The sequence below is a fragment of the Tripterygium wilfordii genome, chromosome 21, assembly GCF_013401445.1.
Source record: "Tripterygium wilfordii isolate XIE 37 chromosome 21, ASM1340144v1, whole genome shotgun sequence".
NCBI lineage: Eukaryota > Viridiplantae > Streptophyta > Magnoliopsida > Celastrales > Celastraceae > Tripterygium > Tripterygium wilfordii.
This window is the reverse complement of record NC_052252.1, coordinates 2,437,199-2,452,920: the sequence shown is the minus strand read 5'-3', so window position 1 is coordinate 2,452,920 and position 15,722 is coordinate 2,437,199. Positions and strand designations below refer to the sequence as shown.

Sequence of the window (15,722 nt, the reverse complement as noted above, 5' to 3'; positions counted from 1 at the left end):
TAACTTACTCAAGTTAAATAAAATTTTTATCACTCTTTCACTTATAAAAGAAAAAAAAAAAGTGAGATTTTTAAAGCATTAAAAAAAAAGTTGCTTTCACATTCCCATGTATGATCTTCAAGTTAGGTAAGCAAACTTCAAAGACAACATAGTAAATATTTAATTGGCATTTAATGTATGTTAGGTATATCAATAAATTGGACTTTAATTACACCAGAACATATATAGCTCCATAGTACAAATAACAATATTTATTAGGTAAGTGATCTTTTCATCCATTTAATTGGCTAAAACCATATTTTGGATGCGACGTGCTTTCATAATCCAAACTACAAATTGAAATTTTAATGAAGAGAAATTATGGGTCTTTGGCTTGGGGTGGGTAGTATCATTCTCTCTAAATATATTGGTAAGTTACAGAGATCCATGACAATTAAACTTAAAACCATAATAAGTGTTTTTTTTTCTTTAAGAATGAATAGATGATCTTTACCTTATTTTATTGGAATTTTACAATATGAAAATTTAATCAAATTTAGTCACATATATATATATATATATTGAAACAAGGTTAAATTATAGGGAATTGAATCTTATTTAAGTTGTGAAGAGACTAGATGTAAGTGTAACCTTGACAAGTCAAGAGATTTCATTGTCTCAATTAATTTTTTTTGTTTTGACACGTTGTTAGTCGTTTGTAACCATATGTATTTAATTCCGATCACATGAATGAGGGTGGGCCTCCCAATTAACTAATCAAATGTTCACGTCCCATGCATGTCATGATGACGCAATAAAGTTTTTGTCTTTATATTTTATCAACGTAATAGTGTTTTTTTTTTTTTTAAGATTAAAATTTGATGGACTGAAAAATATGTAAAAAAAACATGCAAAAGATATCAACTTGAACTGTTAGAAGGACATGAATCACGGGATATTATCGTGACAAGGGTAACTGAGTTGCAAAGGCATTCGAGTTCAGATCTATATCGGATATCCGAAGAATAAATTGGTATAGTGTCATTTTCGGCCACCAAAAAAGAGTTGCTGAGGAATCAAGACTAAGCAGATATTCTAGTCCATTATATATTTTCAAAAGCTTATGACTAAGCGTTGATTTGCCACTTGCCACCTAAACTAACTTAGTCACTGTTAAGACTAATGAAAATATGTTAATGATAGTAAAATGAAGGAATGATGAAACGACATGAGACTGTAAGAAAGCACAACCCAAACAAATTGTAGAGGTGAACAGGGTCTCAAGGCCTTGTAATTTTGTTCTTAAAAGAGTCATCTACAATTGAGAGATGTTGGATATTAACTTATAAAACACTTTGTTTTCCCTCAAATTTCTGATGCGAGATTTTTTATCTTAACACCCCTTTACACTTGTGTGAGACATAGAGATATTTCTCAAGAGAATAGGCGGGACAAGATCTTGATTATCCTTGTTTTAAAAAAAATACTTATAGAGAATAAATGAAAACATATAGTTAGCAAAATGAAGTAATTATGTAACTAGTGGATAAAAATCATTAAAATGAAAGAAAATAATTTTTTTTTTATTTGTACGTAATAAATTGATAAACCAACTTGAGACTACTATTTAAAGAAATTACGTAAATGGATTGAGAAAGATGGACATGCATGATGCATCTCATATTAATTGGTACCTGAAAAACATTAATGAATTAAACCATGAAGAGTATAAATAAGAAAAAGAAATTAAATCCTCTCATCAATAAATAATTGTCCGTTAGGTATGCATATATATAAACTCATTAATGAATATTGGAGGGTGTCTAGTGAATGAACATAATTAGGGTTCATAAAGCTCATCAATTCACAAAAGTGTGTAGATGAATTTAGTTTTCATACATTTATGGAGACTCAGTCTGTGGAAGATGAACTTAAAATAAATATGGTACAATTGTTAGATAGGCTTAAATTGTTGGCACTAAAAGTGCACGGATGTATGTCACAATCTTGTGTCTGATGGCAGGTTTCCATTTATATATATGGTCTTTTAATTTAGTACAACTTCTATTGAGGTTCCTAGCTCTCTATTATTAATTACTCTTCTTTTCAATTGGGTCAAATTCTATTTAAATAGGATACATGAATACTATATCATCATCATCATCCAATCCTTTGTAACACAGAGTGGAAACTGATATAGGTATGATTTTCATCAATACTCTGAGTAACAAGTAAACCCATAAAATACTCTGAAAACGGTGTGTTTATTTTATTTTCAAGATGTCTCTCCAAATAGGTTACGATATCTTATATAATAATTCTTAAACCCTTATTGTGACATAATTAATAAGGAAAGTACGTAACAAACTAGGGGAAATCCTAAAAACACACCGAAATTGCTAAACTACGTAAAAGTGGTCAAAACCCATCACAATGTCTTATTTTGAGGCCGAAAATGATGCCTAACGTGTTTGCCTTTAGCTCCCACGTTGTCGGGCCCGAAACAAGCTTCGATTTGCTATATTATGGACCCAAAACGGACATCCGAGGCCCAAGTTATGGTCATTTCAATGAGCATGGGTCAAATACCCCTTTTTTCGATCCTAAGCCTTATAGAACACATCTACAACCTGTTCTACATCACTTTGTTTTAACAGTTTGGGTCGACTACATGAGTCTGAGAAAATCAACGAAAATTCACTTTGAGTATTCATTTTCGCGATTCAATTCTATTGCTATACGATGCCATACTTATATCAACTCATATTGAATCAATATAATTTCTTATTACTTCAAGTTATGTTTTTTTAGATCTTTTATCTTTGCTTCCTACTCTCTCCATACATATTCTCTCGATTCTTCTTACATCCCTTTTTAGATTAGGTTATGTTTGGCGCGAGTATTCGCTAGCCGATCAGTAGGAGAGTGGAGGGTCATTTCAACATGACAGACATTTTCTAAGTGACATAATACCTACCTTAAACACTTCTACAGTACTAAGTAGACATTTTATATTTCTTGTACCATTTCCTTCTCAATTTTCCCGAATTCTATCCTCCCAAATTTTCCTCTCAATTATTGAACAATCAAACCAACCGCAACCTTAAAAGTTAAAAACCTCTGAAAATTCTACTTCGTTTGAATTTTGTGAGTTGTGAATGATTTGGCATCAACTTCAATGCATGTTGATGGTAAAAAGTATGTACTGCTCGTTACGTACGAAACACAGCCCTTTTTAGGGCAACAGCACAAAGCTGATTGACTGATTGAATACACCCTGTTTGTGTGGCTTGAACTTGTGAAACCTAGTGATCAATGAAGTACTACTACCACTACTACTACATCCCTAAATAGATTTATGCACAGTCTATTCAATCAGAAACCTAAAAACAAAACCTAATATCATGAATAGAATATACTAATCAAGGACTTCAGACATGGGGCTTATGACACCCGACGTCGGGAGTTTGAATCAACCTACTTGTGAATTAATACTAATTCCGTTGGCTTGTCTTACTTTGTGGCCCCTATCTGTATGGACTTCGGTCCAGTCTTACAGTCTAGCGAAGGAGATTTATGCACACTCAGTTAAAACACATGTTAGGCTATGTGATTCTTCAATTATAAAAAAAAACGAAAAAACAACATGAAGAAGTAAACTTTCAATCCAAGTATTCGGGATTTATATGAGCCAAAGGCTCATGATTCCTCGTCATAAAAAAAAACAATGCTCATATAATCAAAACATATGCATTTTCTAATTACATACTATTATTTGCCTAACAATAATATCTTAAAGCCCTAAAATCATCCACCTATCATTTACAAAAAAAAAAACCCAAATAACAAATCCTAAACAATCTTCTCGAATCAAATTGAAATATTAAGATCAATCTTCGGCTTCTTCAATGATGGCATTGGAACGACAGAGTTGCATCTAGGGCACTTAGGGTTACTTTTCATGATCAAAACATAAGACAAGCAACCATGACACCCTGCTGCAATTGGTGATGATGATGATACCAATTTCTCATCATGAACATCTTCTTCTAGGGTTTCTCTGATCGAAGACGACGACGATGAATAAGAAGGCGATGCCGATGATTTAAACAGCGACGATCGCTTCTTATTAGGCTCTACTTTCTCCGCCCTTTCGAGCGCGGATTTTACCTTATCGAGAGTGCATACACTCTGGTAGAAACTGTTTCTTGATGATGATGATGATTTTGTTGGTGATGATGACAGTAATTTTAGCTCCAAGGAACCGTCATCAAATAGGTTTAATGGGAGTTTTGATGGTGATGGTGGGAAGTTTAAATCTTGAAGCTTTGAAACTGTTTGATTGGTATGGTGGTGGTGGTGGTGGTGCTTCTTGTAATCAGATGATGATGATGATGAAGTTGATTTTGCTGAGTTGCATCTTTGTAAGAACATTTTCCCTGACTGAAACCAGAACAAACACACAAATTTAAATAGAAAATCAAAGGCATTATTTCTATTAATAATTAATGAAAAACTGATCAGAATTCACAACAAAGAGCATTGAATAACAACACCGAAATTATGGAAAATTCAAATGGTCATTCAATTAATTATATAAATACATACATATATATATAGATATATATAGCATCTCTCTCAGTTTGTCCTTTCAATAAATAAATTCAATTATGAATCATTATAAGCTCAATTAATTTGATAAATTAAATGAAAAAAAAACCCTTTCCATTTCTACTGCATCTTCTAGGTTTCCATGAATACAAAGATTTACCTGAGTAAATTACTATTCCCTTCAATTTCTCAGAAACCAAACAGGGTTCAAAACAGAGAAAATCAAAATTAAACCCAAAATTCAGAAGAATTATAGAAATCTTTACTACCCAATTGATGCAATAACGAACAAAAGAATTTAAACTTGAAATAAAGCAAAGAAGACAAAATCATAGCGTACACAATTTTCTATCACTTTCTACTCTGTTTTCTCAGGAAACAAATATGACCCAGATAAGAAAAAACCCACAAGATAGTGAAATACCTTCAGGTCTAGACGCTTTTCCCATCCATTAGGCACTTGCAAATCCAAGTCCAACTCTTGGGACTCGTTCTTCAATAACCCACAACCAAGCAAGTCTCGAGTAATCAGAGCCGTTGATCTCCCATCCCGTCCTTCATTCCTCACCGACCGATCATCCTTGTACCCATTCATCACCCGTACAAGAGAACCAATATCCTCAGCCATACCACCACACACAAAGATAAGCCTTCTCTTCTTTCTCCTTCTGCTAAATTTCTAGAGAGAGATAAATTTGAGAGAGAGAATTAAGAAGAGACGGTAAGTGGACATATAAGAGTAATAAGAAATGTCTATATGGGACGTTATGAATAAATGTGTGAATTTATGATTATTATTATTATTATTTGGTTTTTAATAAATAAGAGAGATTTAAATTATTTTTTTGTTTGATTTTGATGGGATAGATTAAATGCTTCATTAATTGTTTTTTGGATTTATTTATGATGTATACGTGGGAAGTCTGAGGGAGGAGAATTCAATGGGGAGACATTGCAAGTAATTGGTGCATTTAATGCTTGGAAATACTAGTGGACTTTTATTTTTTTTCTTATTTATATATTTATCATTTATTTATTCTGGCTCTCATTAATTGGGGATAATATGAAAATTTTGCACATAATAATAATAATTTTATTATTTTACTTATTTTTAATTTTATTTTGTGGTTTTTATGGGTCTTTTTAAACCAAAGTGGGTTTTTGTTGGAATTTAGAAACTATATAATTTGACTTTTAATGAATTTTTGATAGTATAAGTAATTGAAGCAATTATTTGTATGTGTGTGGGGTGAGTACTCAACCATTCTAATTAATTGGAATTAATTACTGACAACAACCAACTTCTTGATGATTAAGGGGTCATGTGATTCAAGTGATGTTGATGGCTCTCCAAGAACCTGTTTTCAAGGTATTGTAGAGGCACAATAAAAAGAGAAAAAAATTCTATCTCTACAATTAATTTTGTATTGAATAATATAATTAAAAGAGAAATTAATATTGCATGGAAAGATTAATATTTTATTTAAAAAGCTTTAGTATTAATTAATTAGTTGGAACCATCCATGCACATATTCTATGAATACATTTAATTTCTGTCTGCATATTATTATCTATTTTTGGGCAAATGAAGAAGCAAAGCATTTAATATACACCACACACACACATATATAGTCTTGATTACAACAATAAATATGGTGATATATACCTCTTCCAAGTTTCAAAGTTGATGAAGTCATTATACTATTATTCAAATGCATATCTATATAAAATAATCATAAAAAATACAATTAATTTTTTTTATTTTATTTAGGTGAATAATTAATACTCAAATTTAATGTCTTCCTTGTTGTTCATGAGAAGACATTTAATTTTTCATATTTAATGCCACATTTTTTTGGTAGTGATATTTATTTTTATTTGTACGTCCAAATTAAAGGGTTCTTGCAGTTAATTTATTAGGCCAATGAAATTAATAAAAAAAGGTACAATATCAATTTCTTGGGGGTTCCATTTGTGTACCTTCCATTCATAAGGTCTTGGATGCAACATTTAATGGCATTTAAAACTCCTAAGACTAATAGACAAAGTGGATGGATGACAGATATCTCCCTCCCTCCTCCTCTCTCTATACATATACACATATATATATAATTTTTTATTTTCCATTATTTAATTTTGTATGTTTTTTAATAATTTTTCCCACAAATTAAAATTCAATAAATTATTCTTCTCTAAATGATACGTAATACGCGTATGTAGACTTTTATCAAGCAATAAAGCCAACCTTCCAATATTGACTAATTTTGTGTTTGTATTTTAAGTAAAATTTGTTGAAAAAATTATTTTGAATTTATTATTGTTCTTGTGTAATTATTGCTTTAGTCGTTGATATGTTTGCTCTTCACAAGTTTAAAAATATAATAGGATGGGGAAATTGGTTGGAGAATTCCTTCCATTGAATGATTTTTAGGTTCAAGCCTATACATTAACATCGTGCGACTTATCATGATGGTTGAGAAGAGTGAGACAATCTAAATACTTTTTTACATATTTCTCGTTATAAAAAGATGTGTAATATATTAGTCACTTAAATAAATTATTATTATTTAAAGAGAAAAAAAGATTTGTTTAGGGCATAACAAAAACTCGCAAGCATTTTTTTAATCGGGTTATCATATACCTATACCACCTCATAAACCCTAAATATTTGGATCGCCTTACCCTTGGGGGTTTGAGTATATGATTTAGGATAATTCACCAAAATTTGTCTTCTAGGCCTCCACCGCATATTTGTAATCTGGCCCATATAATAATTTGGGCTTCTATTGAGCCTATTGGCTAATCCATGAAGATAGGTTGTGTTAGAAATAATTGGGATGGGATGGGATGGGATGGGATTGTGCTTGTTTATTTAACATAGATGGAAATTCAAAACTTAGTTCGTATAATATTTTTTTAAAATGTTTTAAGAAGTTAAGAATTGTCATTTTATTAGTATTACACAAAAGTCTCTTTTTTTTTTTTGAATAATGCAAAAAAAAAAACAGTATTTGCATGTACGCCTTTTCATTTTTTTTAACTTTCAAATTTGGTTGTACACTTTTATAGAGTTAGACAATTCTTTAAAAATGATGAAAAAAAATTAGGAAATTTTTATAATTTTTTGAAAAATAGACCTCAAACTGATCGCCCTGTCTAGCCTAGTAAAAGTGAGGGCTTGTAGTTGTGTTAGGCCCATGGGCCAGGCCCCTGCAAAGAAATCTGTGGAAGAACATAGCCTAGCCCAATACCCGAGGGTAAATTTTATGAAACCAACACTAAACCATTTATCATCTCTAACCCTGTTTTGAAAATTATTGTCCTCTTTGCTCACGCTGTCCTTACGATCCCCTTCTTCTTTCTCCCTCGGTCAGTGAGACTCAACTCGACTAGAATCTAAATCTCTCGGTCTCAAGCCCGAGATCCTCATTCGGCAATCGCAATCTACATTGTAGATTCGTCTTTACACTTTGAATCATTTTTTAATTATGATTTTATCTTGTTACAGGATCTTCAGGCGACGTCCACACATTGACTAACATGTTACAAACGGATTTGTCTTCATCTTGAACCGAAACTAACGACTAATTAAAAGAATGCATGGAATATAGTTTTATTCTCATGACCTACAATGTTCACAAAAAAAAAAAATGAGAAGGAAAAAAAAATCCCATCACCTAGATTGTGAAAAGTCTTATTATTGGTGAGCTAAGCTTCTCTAGTCAAAAGCTTGAACTCTTTAGTACTACTGAAAAAATCCATGCAGTCCAAGACATAACCATCAAGAATCAAAGATATGTCCTAATTGTCAAACATTCTGTAACCTCCAAATACAAATTTAGGATATGCCACGTGGCCACGGAATTTATGTTACACGTCAATGGTTCGTCATGCATATGTTATAACATATATATATATATATATGTATATGTATGTGTATATAGTTTTCTTTCTCTATCTTATTCTTGTTTTTTATGTCTCTTTCACTATACACACTTGTCATGGACTAGCATAGTTTGGTAGTCATAAAAAGTCTTTGTTGGTTAGTGATCCTACTAAACCAATTAGAAAAAAGAAAAACATTTTGTCAAACAAGATTAGGTATCCAACATGGTTAATTAAAGCCTTTGATGTGTTAGATTCCCTAAACAACGGGACATTAGTAGAGATGATAAATTTGATTGCGATAACTATTAGTACAAGTGAGATATCATGAGTTTAAGTGTCATAGGTGTTTTCATTATTAAATATGTGAGATAGACTTGATTAGTCTAGCGTGTATGAATGCTACACTGCGTTATCTTCTTGCATTAGGCCTAGCCTAGGTAGTCTATGGGGTTGCGAGATCTTTCATGTGGCCCGAAATTTATCAATCGTTGTTCGGTGGATAGTTAGGTGGGTTCCACATTTAAAAAAGTGTTATTCCCTAACAAAAGACTTGAAATTGAATTAAATTGGTGCTAATAATTTGTCTTGTTAGACTTTGCATAGACTTTGTGAAGATCATTAATTGCATGGGGCATGGAGTTTGGCTTAAAAGTACTAAGTTAAGTATATTTAGTTCAAATCAATTAATTAATCAAAGTTGTCAATGCTATTAGTATTATGTTATTATAGTCAATAGGCACTAAGAAGGGCGGGCGACCTAAATTTAAAGACTTAATGATTAATATGTCACATTTCCATGGATTTTTGGGCATGCCCGCCATGAATCTCACAACATTATTGCTTCCATCATATATCTATAAATATTTGGTAAGAATAATCATCTAAAGGAGTTATGTTGTTTGACATATACATACATACATACATATAGCTAAGGTAGTTTTTTTTTTTGGCCTTCCATCATTGACCTTAATTAAACATAAATTAAAACAATTTTGCAACCCCTTCGATGCTCTCTTTTATCATGCGTTTATAAGCCGACTCGGTATATTATTCGAAATTGCTCAGGGGCGGAAACAACATTGGATATTAGGGGATGCGAAAGTTGGCGCGGGGTTCGTTGTCCCCTAATTTTTTTTTTTTGATTATATATATATATATATCACTTGTCAACATTAAGATAAAAGTCAATGCTAATGTTATTAGTCTATACACCGGATACATCAAGTTATACCTTGTCACAACTATCATTTTCTCTGCAAGACCACAATCTCATGGAACCCTATAAATGCATCGCTAATTTTTTAAATTTTTTCTACCTTATCAAATGACTCTCTTTATGATTAATCTTTTATTGGGCTAATGTAGACATATATCATTATCATTAGTTGGATCATCTTTTAGGCTTACTTATTCAATTGGGTCTTCATTTTATTAATGTATTATCCTAGGCCTATATCATGTAACATTTTATTGGTTATCTATATATATATATATTACTACTAAAAAAAATTTACTAATAAAATTTTTTTAAGGGGGGCCGGCCCCCCTTAGGTAGGGGTGTAAAAAATCAAACCAAACCGTTAATCAAACCGAAAATAATAATTTGGTTTGGTTTCTCGATTTACGGTCAGCTTTCGGGTTAGAAAATTCAGGTCATTCGGTTTTCTGTCCGGTCTCAAAAATTCTAATTCGGTCTCAAACCGAAAACCGAATAGTATTTTAGGTTTAATTATACTTTTATAATTTTATATAAGTAATGTATATATATATAATTATAAGTAATATATATATTTTAGGTTTAATTATACTTATATATATATATATATATATATAAGTAATATAATTACATATATATATAAGTAATATATTTCAGAATTACACACACTTGGTCAGTTTAAACCGAAAAATCAAAACCCAAACCGAATTTTTCGGTCCGGTTGAAAACGGGTTGTACAGGTTAAACGGTTTAGTCCGGTTTACAAAAATAACAACCCAAAAATATTCGGTTTGGTGGTTTTCGGTTCCAAACCGAACTTCCACCCCTACCCTTGGGCATGGGTGGTTCCGCGCATGGCCTTGCTCTTAGAAAATTCTCACATGATGACAAGGTAAGTTGGACCAAAATTCAGCGCTTGGTCACAATAGTATTACTTATCGTGGGAATCAAATTCAAAACTTTCTGAGTTGATACAATTTGACCCTAAAAAGATTTATTATTAGGCCATTAAGTTATGTGGTTATTTGAAAAAACGTATCATTTCATGTCATATTGAAAATTGTCATGATGCACTAAAGATAGAGGTAATAATTGCCCTTGAACGTTGAATATATATAAAGTTAATTTCAAAATTATCATGGTAAAATAAGTGTAGTACTTGACCTTGAATATTACATATACATAGTTTATTATATCAGGTTGAAAATTATAATTGTGTACTCAAAATTAATTGAAATCTAAACATAGAACAATTGACTTGGTGTTTCTAGATTATTCAATAATATTGGTAAGGATATTTTTGGAAATTAGTTTTTGTATTCCGTAATTAATATTCCTTTGTTCAGTCTTTCATAATTGGTAAATAATCCAAAATATTATTGAATTTTATCATTCTTTCTTAAACAGGATTAATATTTCCATAATTGATAGATAGCCAAAGAAATACTGCTATATATAATATAATGAGATGATGATCAGCTCAAAATTTTTCTAAAATGGTAGTAATTTGTTAGTACAATAGGTACGGAAAAAGAAATTAAATAAATAGTTTTCTATAATTACCAAGATGTTTGGAGAGAGCAAGATAGGTACAAATATTTTTCTATAATTACCAAGTTATCTAAATAAATAAATAGTTGTCTATAATTACCAAGTTATTTGGACAGCGCGGGATGATTCAAATATTCTAGGAACTTATTTTATATACGTGGAAGGAAAATGAAATCCCCATTTTAGATAGATATACATTATATGGAATATGATGATATGAGGAATTCTCTTATAAATTTCTAAAATGAGGTTATTATTTCTAGAATTCATTTTTAGGGTTTGAAACATTTTTTTTAAATTTGGAAAAAAATATTTGTACTTTGATTGATTTTATGAACCAAAATGATATTTTTTTGTTCGAAATAAAAATCAAATGCAATCTGAGAGGTTTATGAAATGTCTTTTGTTTTATATCCAAACGATCCAGAATCATCATGCATTTTCATATTAAATTTGATTTTTATTTCAGAAAAAAAAATATCGTTGGGTTCATATCTTTTAAGATATCATTTTAGGATCTCGTAGAAGAAGATTATATAATAAAAATATATTGTAGTGGAATGTGCACGTGGTGCATGTGGTGCACATGTTTACATATATTTACAGTTGTATCCGAAGTATATATGGTAATATACTATAACTTTATTTTCAAAACCAAATAAAATAAAGAAATAAATTCCAGAAGTTAAAAACTATCCAAATTTAGTGAGGGTTAAAAAAGGCCAAAAAAGTGAATTGACACCTGGAAAAGGACAAAAATTGTGCGCAAGAAAAAAAATGTTACTCAAGAGTGAATTAAAATAAATTAAAAGATTTTTTTTTTATAGATATTATAGAAATCTTGCTGGATATTATTCTATTTATTGCTGCTATTTCAAGGCATGATTAATGTTGCACACACATGCATATATACATATATACACACATGTATATGTATATATGTATATATATATATACCCAACTTGTGCATACCTATCTCTCTCACTCACTCACTAAAAAAAAAAAAAAACACACACACACACTGTCATTCTCTCTCTCTCCCTCCTATATATACATATAGAGAGAGGGAACTAGTGATTGTGTCTAGAGAGAGATGGGAAAAGGAAGGAAGCCTTGTTGTGTTAAATCAGAAGTCAAGAGAGGTCCATGGAGTCCTGGAGAAGACCTTAGGCTTATTGCTTATCTTCAGAGCAATGGGCACTCAAATTGGAGGACACTCCCAAAGAAAGCTGGTATTGATTCTCTTTATTTATCTCTCTAGATTGAAATTGGTTTATTTGTCTTGCCATGTCCATGCACGGCTCAGTTCTGATAACTCTATGTTTTTACTGTTCAATTAATGTACGATTCAATTATGATAGCGTCGTTTTTTTCCCAGACCGATGCATGGTTTGATTCTGATAATTTTATTTTTTTACTGGTCAATTAATGCACGATTCAATTATCATAACGTTGTTTTTTTTTAGATCGATGCATGGTTTGATTCTGATAATTTTATTTTTTTACTGGTCAATTAATGCACGATTCGATTATCATAACGTTGTTTTTTTTAGATCGATGCATGGTTTGATTCTGATAATTTTATTTTTTTACTAGTCAATTAATGCACGATTCGATTCTGATAATGTTGTTTTTTTAAGATCGGTTCTGATAGTATTATGTTTGGATGATATGTATACATTACGCGGTTCGATTCTAATAGTATTCTGTTTGGATGATATATATACATTACCTTGTTAGTGCTTGTTCCCAATCAATGGTGTTTAGTGATGATTGAATCATTTATATGATTAATTATTGAATTTTATTTATGAAAAAAGTAGGTTTTTACTCTTCTATTGAGTGTTGACCATTGAATTGAATTGTTATCAAAGTTCAGTGGTAGAGAGAAAAGTTTGAAAAATTTATTACAACCAACTTTGAAATAAGAAGACAGAGAAATTATTATTTTAATTTTCACATATTTTTCTTTTCCCGGAATGTCAACCTTGGTACTGTTTATACTGTATAGTTTATTTTCAGAGAACTCTTGATTTTTCATACGAGGAATTTTTTTTCCTTTCGGTAGTAATTAGGAAATTTTTATATAATTTATTTTTCCATTTCTGAAATTGAATTTTTATTGATGTACTAGCCACGTCTTACAACTTCAAAACTTTCAAAAGAGACTTATTTTATGATTTTCTTCATGTTTTTTTTTTTCCTTTCTGAAAGTTAAAATTGTGAGTGTGTATATATCTATCTATCTATATATATTGTATAAAAATGGAGAAAATATTTACTCCTCACCTCTATATTTCAAACTTAGGATTAATGCATTGTCACATCAAAACACAAATTAACCAAATTAGTTCTATTGTTTTTGGTATACAAGGTAGGTTGTACCATAACAACTTAAGATTTCTCTCTACCTAAAGCAAGGCAATTCAATTAGGTATTGATGATCATTTTGAGTCTGTTTTCATGATTTGAATCGATGATACTGAATATAATATATTACAAATCTTAAAAAATAATAAATTAAATTTCATTAATTTTTTATATATATTTTATTTTGTAGGTCTCCAACGATGTGGAAAAAGTTGTCGTTTGAGATGGATTAACTATCTGAGGCCAGATGTCAAGCGAGGAAACTTCTCAAAGGAAGAGGAGGATACAATCATGAGGCTGCATGAAACCATGGGGAACAAGTAAAACATCTAATAAAAACTCTTTAAGTTGACTTGATCAAAGGGTGTGGTTGCATAGTAACCTAATTTTTCACGCATTTTTTTTTATTTATAATTTTTCTTCTTCTTTTCAGATGGTCAGCAATTGCATCTCATTTACCTGGAAGAACTGACAATGAGATTAAGAATGTCTGGAATACTCATTTGAAGAAAAGATTGTCCAAGAATGACACTAATTCCATCACAAATGGACCAAACCAGCTCTCCTCCACCGTGTCCTCTTCGTCTTCAACCACCACGATCGAGTACTCGACCGGTGGGAAGAGAACCGAAATCGAGACAAGAAATGAGAATGGAGTGAATCAACAAACCAATAAAGCTCGCCAAGACCAGGAAAATCCCCAATTTTTCAACCAATTTGTTAGCTCGAACATGCTCATGAGAGAGATGCCAATGTTAAGTCGAACTTTGTCTTCCAACAATTCAATTCTCACTCATCAAGAACTTCTTGATTTGCCAAATCCTGGATTTGATGAAGCAATGGATACATTGGATTTCAACTTATTGGGAAACCTTGGGGATGAAGTGTCCAACCTTTTAGGGGAAGTGAACCAACCACTCAACACAACAACACCACCACCACCTACTACTACTACCCAATTAGAAAATGTATTGGAGAACCCATTAGACCCAAATAGGGATATTTGGAAGATAATTGAAGACATGGAACCAAGTGAGCTTCAACACCAAATTGATGAAAAGATTGAAATCAAGAAGTGGATGGCTTACTTGGAGAATCAATTGGGACTTGATGATGATGATGATCTTGACAAGGAAACTACTCCAAAGGTGGGTGATGAGTTGCTTTTGAATCCTGATTTGGATCAAGACTTTGGTTGTCATCATATTTGGCCTTCATCATCAACAACAACAAATAACAAAATTTAATCAATCATGTAGGTAAAGAGAGAGATCGATCGATCGACTCAACATTCGACAACTTTTTTTGTTAGAATGTAATCTAATAATATATAAAGCTTCACTGGAAGTAATTTTGTTTTTTCATGGATGATGAAAGGTTAATTTAATTTTTCCAAAATTTTCTAGTTTTTGTTGTGGTTTAGTAGTTATGAACTTTTTTTTGGAAGAATATAATGTGGTAATAAAACTTTATTGGAAATATTTTTTTTTTCATGGATGATGGAATGTTAATTTATTTTCCAAAATTTTCCTGTTTTTGTAGAATTTAATTTTGTTTATACATGCACATATACACATTAATAAATCAATTGCTGGTAATTGTTCTGCTCCTCATCAACACTTGCACAAAGTGCATGATTCCCTTTACCCTAAAAAATTAATAATATAATTACATAGTTTTATATTTGAAAAATAAAGAACTCAATATAGCATTAATGCTTAAGCATATTTCGATTGGGTAACCGGTAAGTGGTAACCTATCACCAGAACCTAGTAATCCATAATTTCGATGGCCAATATAACTCTTAACAAGATTACCGATCGGGTGAGCAAAAATTAAGCAATTCGATGAGACCTATACATATACACATTGTTTAGTTTGCTGAATCCAATTTTTTAGGAATAAAAATTTTCTTTTTTTACCAACGATTTCTATGTTTGGTTGGTAGAATCCTTAAAATCTAAAATTTCAAGGAAAATTGTATTTTTTCCCAAACGAGATATTCTCCTTTTCTCCCAAAAATAGAGGAATTCTCCTATCCTCCAAACATTTATACCTTAAATATACCCAAATTAAGTACCAACCTCTTTTTTCCTTGCACCGGTAG

The 15,722-nt window shown here is 31.1% G+C and overlaps 2 protein-coding genes across 2 annotated transcripts; one reads left to right on the top strand and one right to left on the bottom strand.

Annotated features, from left to right (window-relative positions):
- Positions 1-3,615: 3,615 nt before the first annotated feature.
- On the bottom strand, positions 3,616-5,327 carry LOC119989645. The gene is made up of 2 exons (XM_038835296.1): positions 5,015-5,327; positions 3,616-4,422 (listed from the first exon to the last, which is right to left on the bottom strand). The coding sequence occupies exons 1-2, from the start codon at positions 5,216-5,218 to the stop codon at positions 3,850-3,852; spliced, it is 777 nt and encodes a 258-aa protein (XP_038691224.1). The 5' UTR covers positions 5,219-5,327; the 3' UTR covers positions 3,616-3,849.
- Positions 5,328-12,338: 7,011 nt separating this feature from the next.
- Positions 12,339-15,057, top strand: LOC119989986 (transcription factor MYB58). The gene is made up of 3 exons (XM_038835775.1): positions 12,339-12,477; positions 13,806-13,935; positions 14,049-15,057. Exons 1-3 carry the CDS (start codon positions 12,339-12,341, stop codon positions 14,860-14,862), a joined length of 1,083 nt encoding a protein of 360 aa, XP_038691703.1. The 3' UTR covers positions 14,863-15,057.
- The last annotated feature ends 665 nt before the right edge of the window (positions 15,058-15,722 follow it).

Excerpts from the sequence above, each read along its gene's own strand:
- LOC119989645 (XM_038835296.1), bottom strand. The coding sequence starts at position 5,218 with ATGGCTGAGGATATTGGTTCTCTTGTACGGGTGATGAATGGGTACAAG. Across the intron at positions 4,423-5,014 it reads AAAAGCGTCTAGACCTGAAG|TCAGGGAAAATGTTCTTACA; the intron begins GTATTTCACTAT and ends TTCTGGTTTCAG.
- LOC119989986 (XM_038835775.1), top strand. The coding sequence starts at position 12,339 with ATGGGAAAAGGAAGGAAGCCTTGTTGTGTTAAATCAGAAGTCAAGAGA. Across the intron at positions 12,478-13,805 it reads GACACTCCCAAAGAAAGCTG|GTCTCCAACGATGTGGAAAA; the intron begins GTATTGATTCTC and ends TTTATTTTGTAG. Across the intron at positions 13,936-14,048 it reads CATGAAACCATGGGGAACAA|ATGGTCAGCAATTGCATCTC; the intron begins GTAAAACATCTA and ends TCTTCTTTTCAG.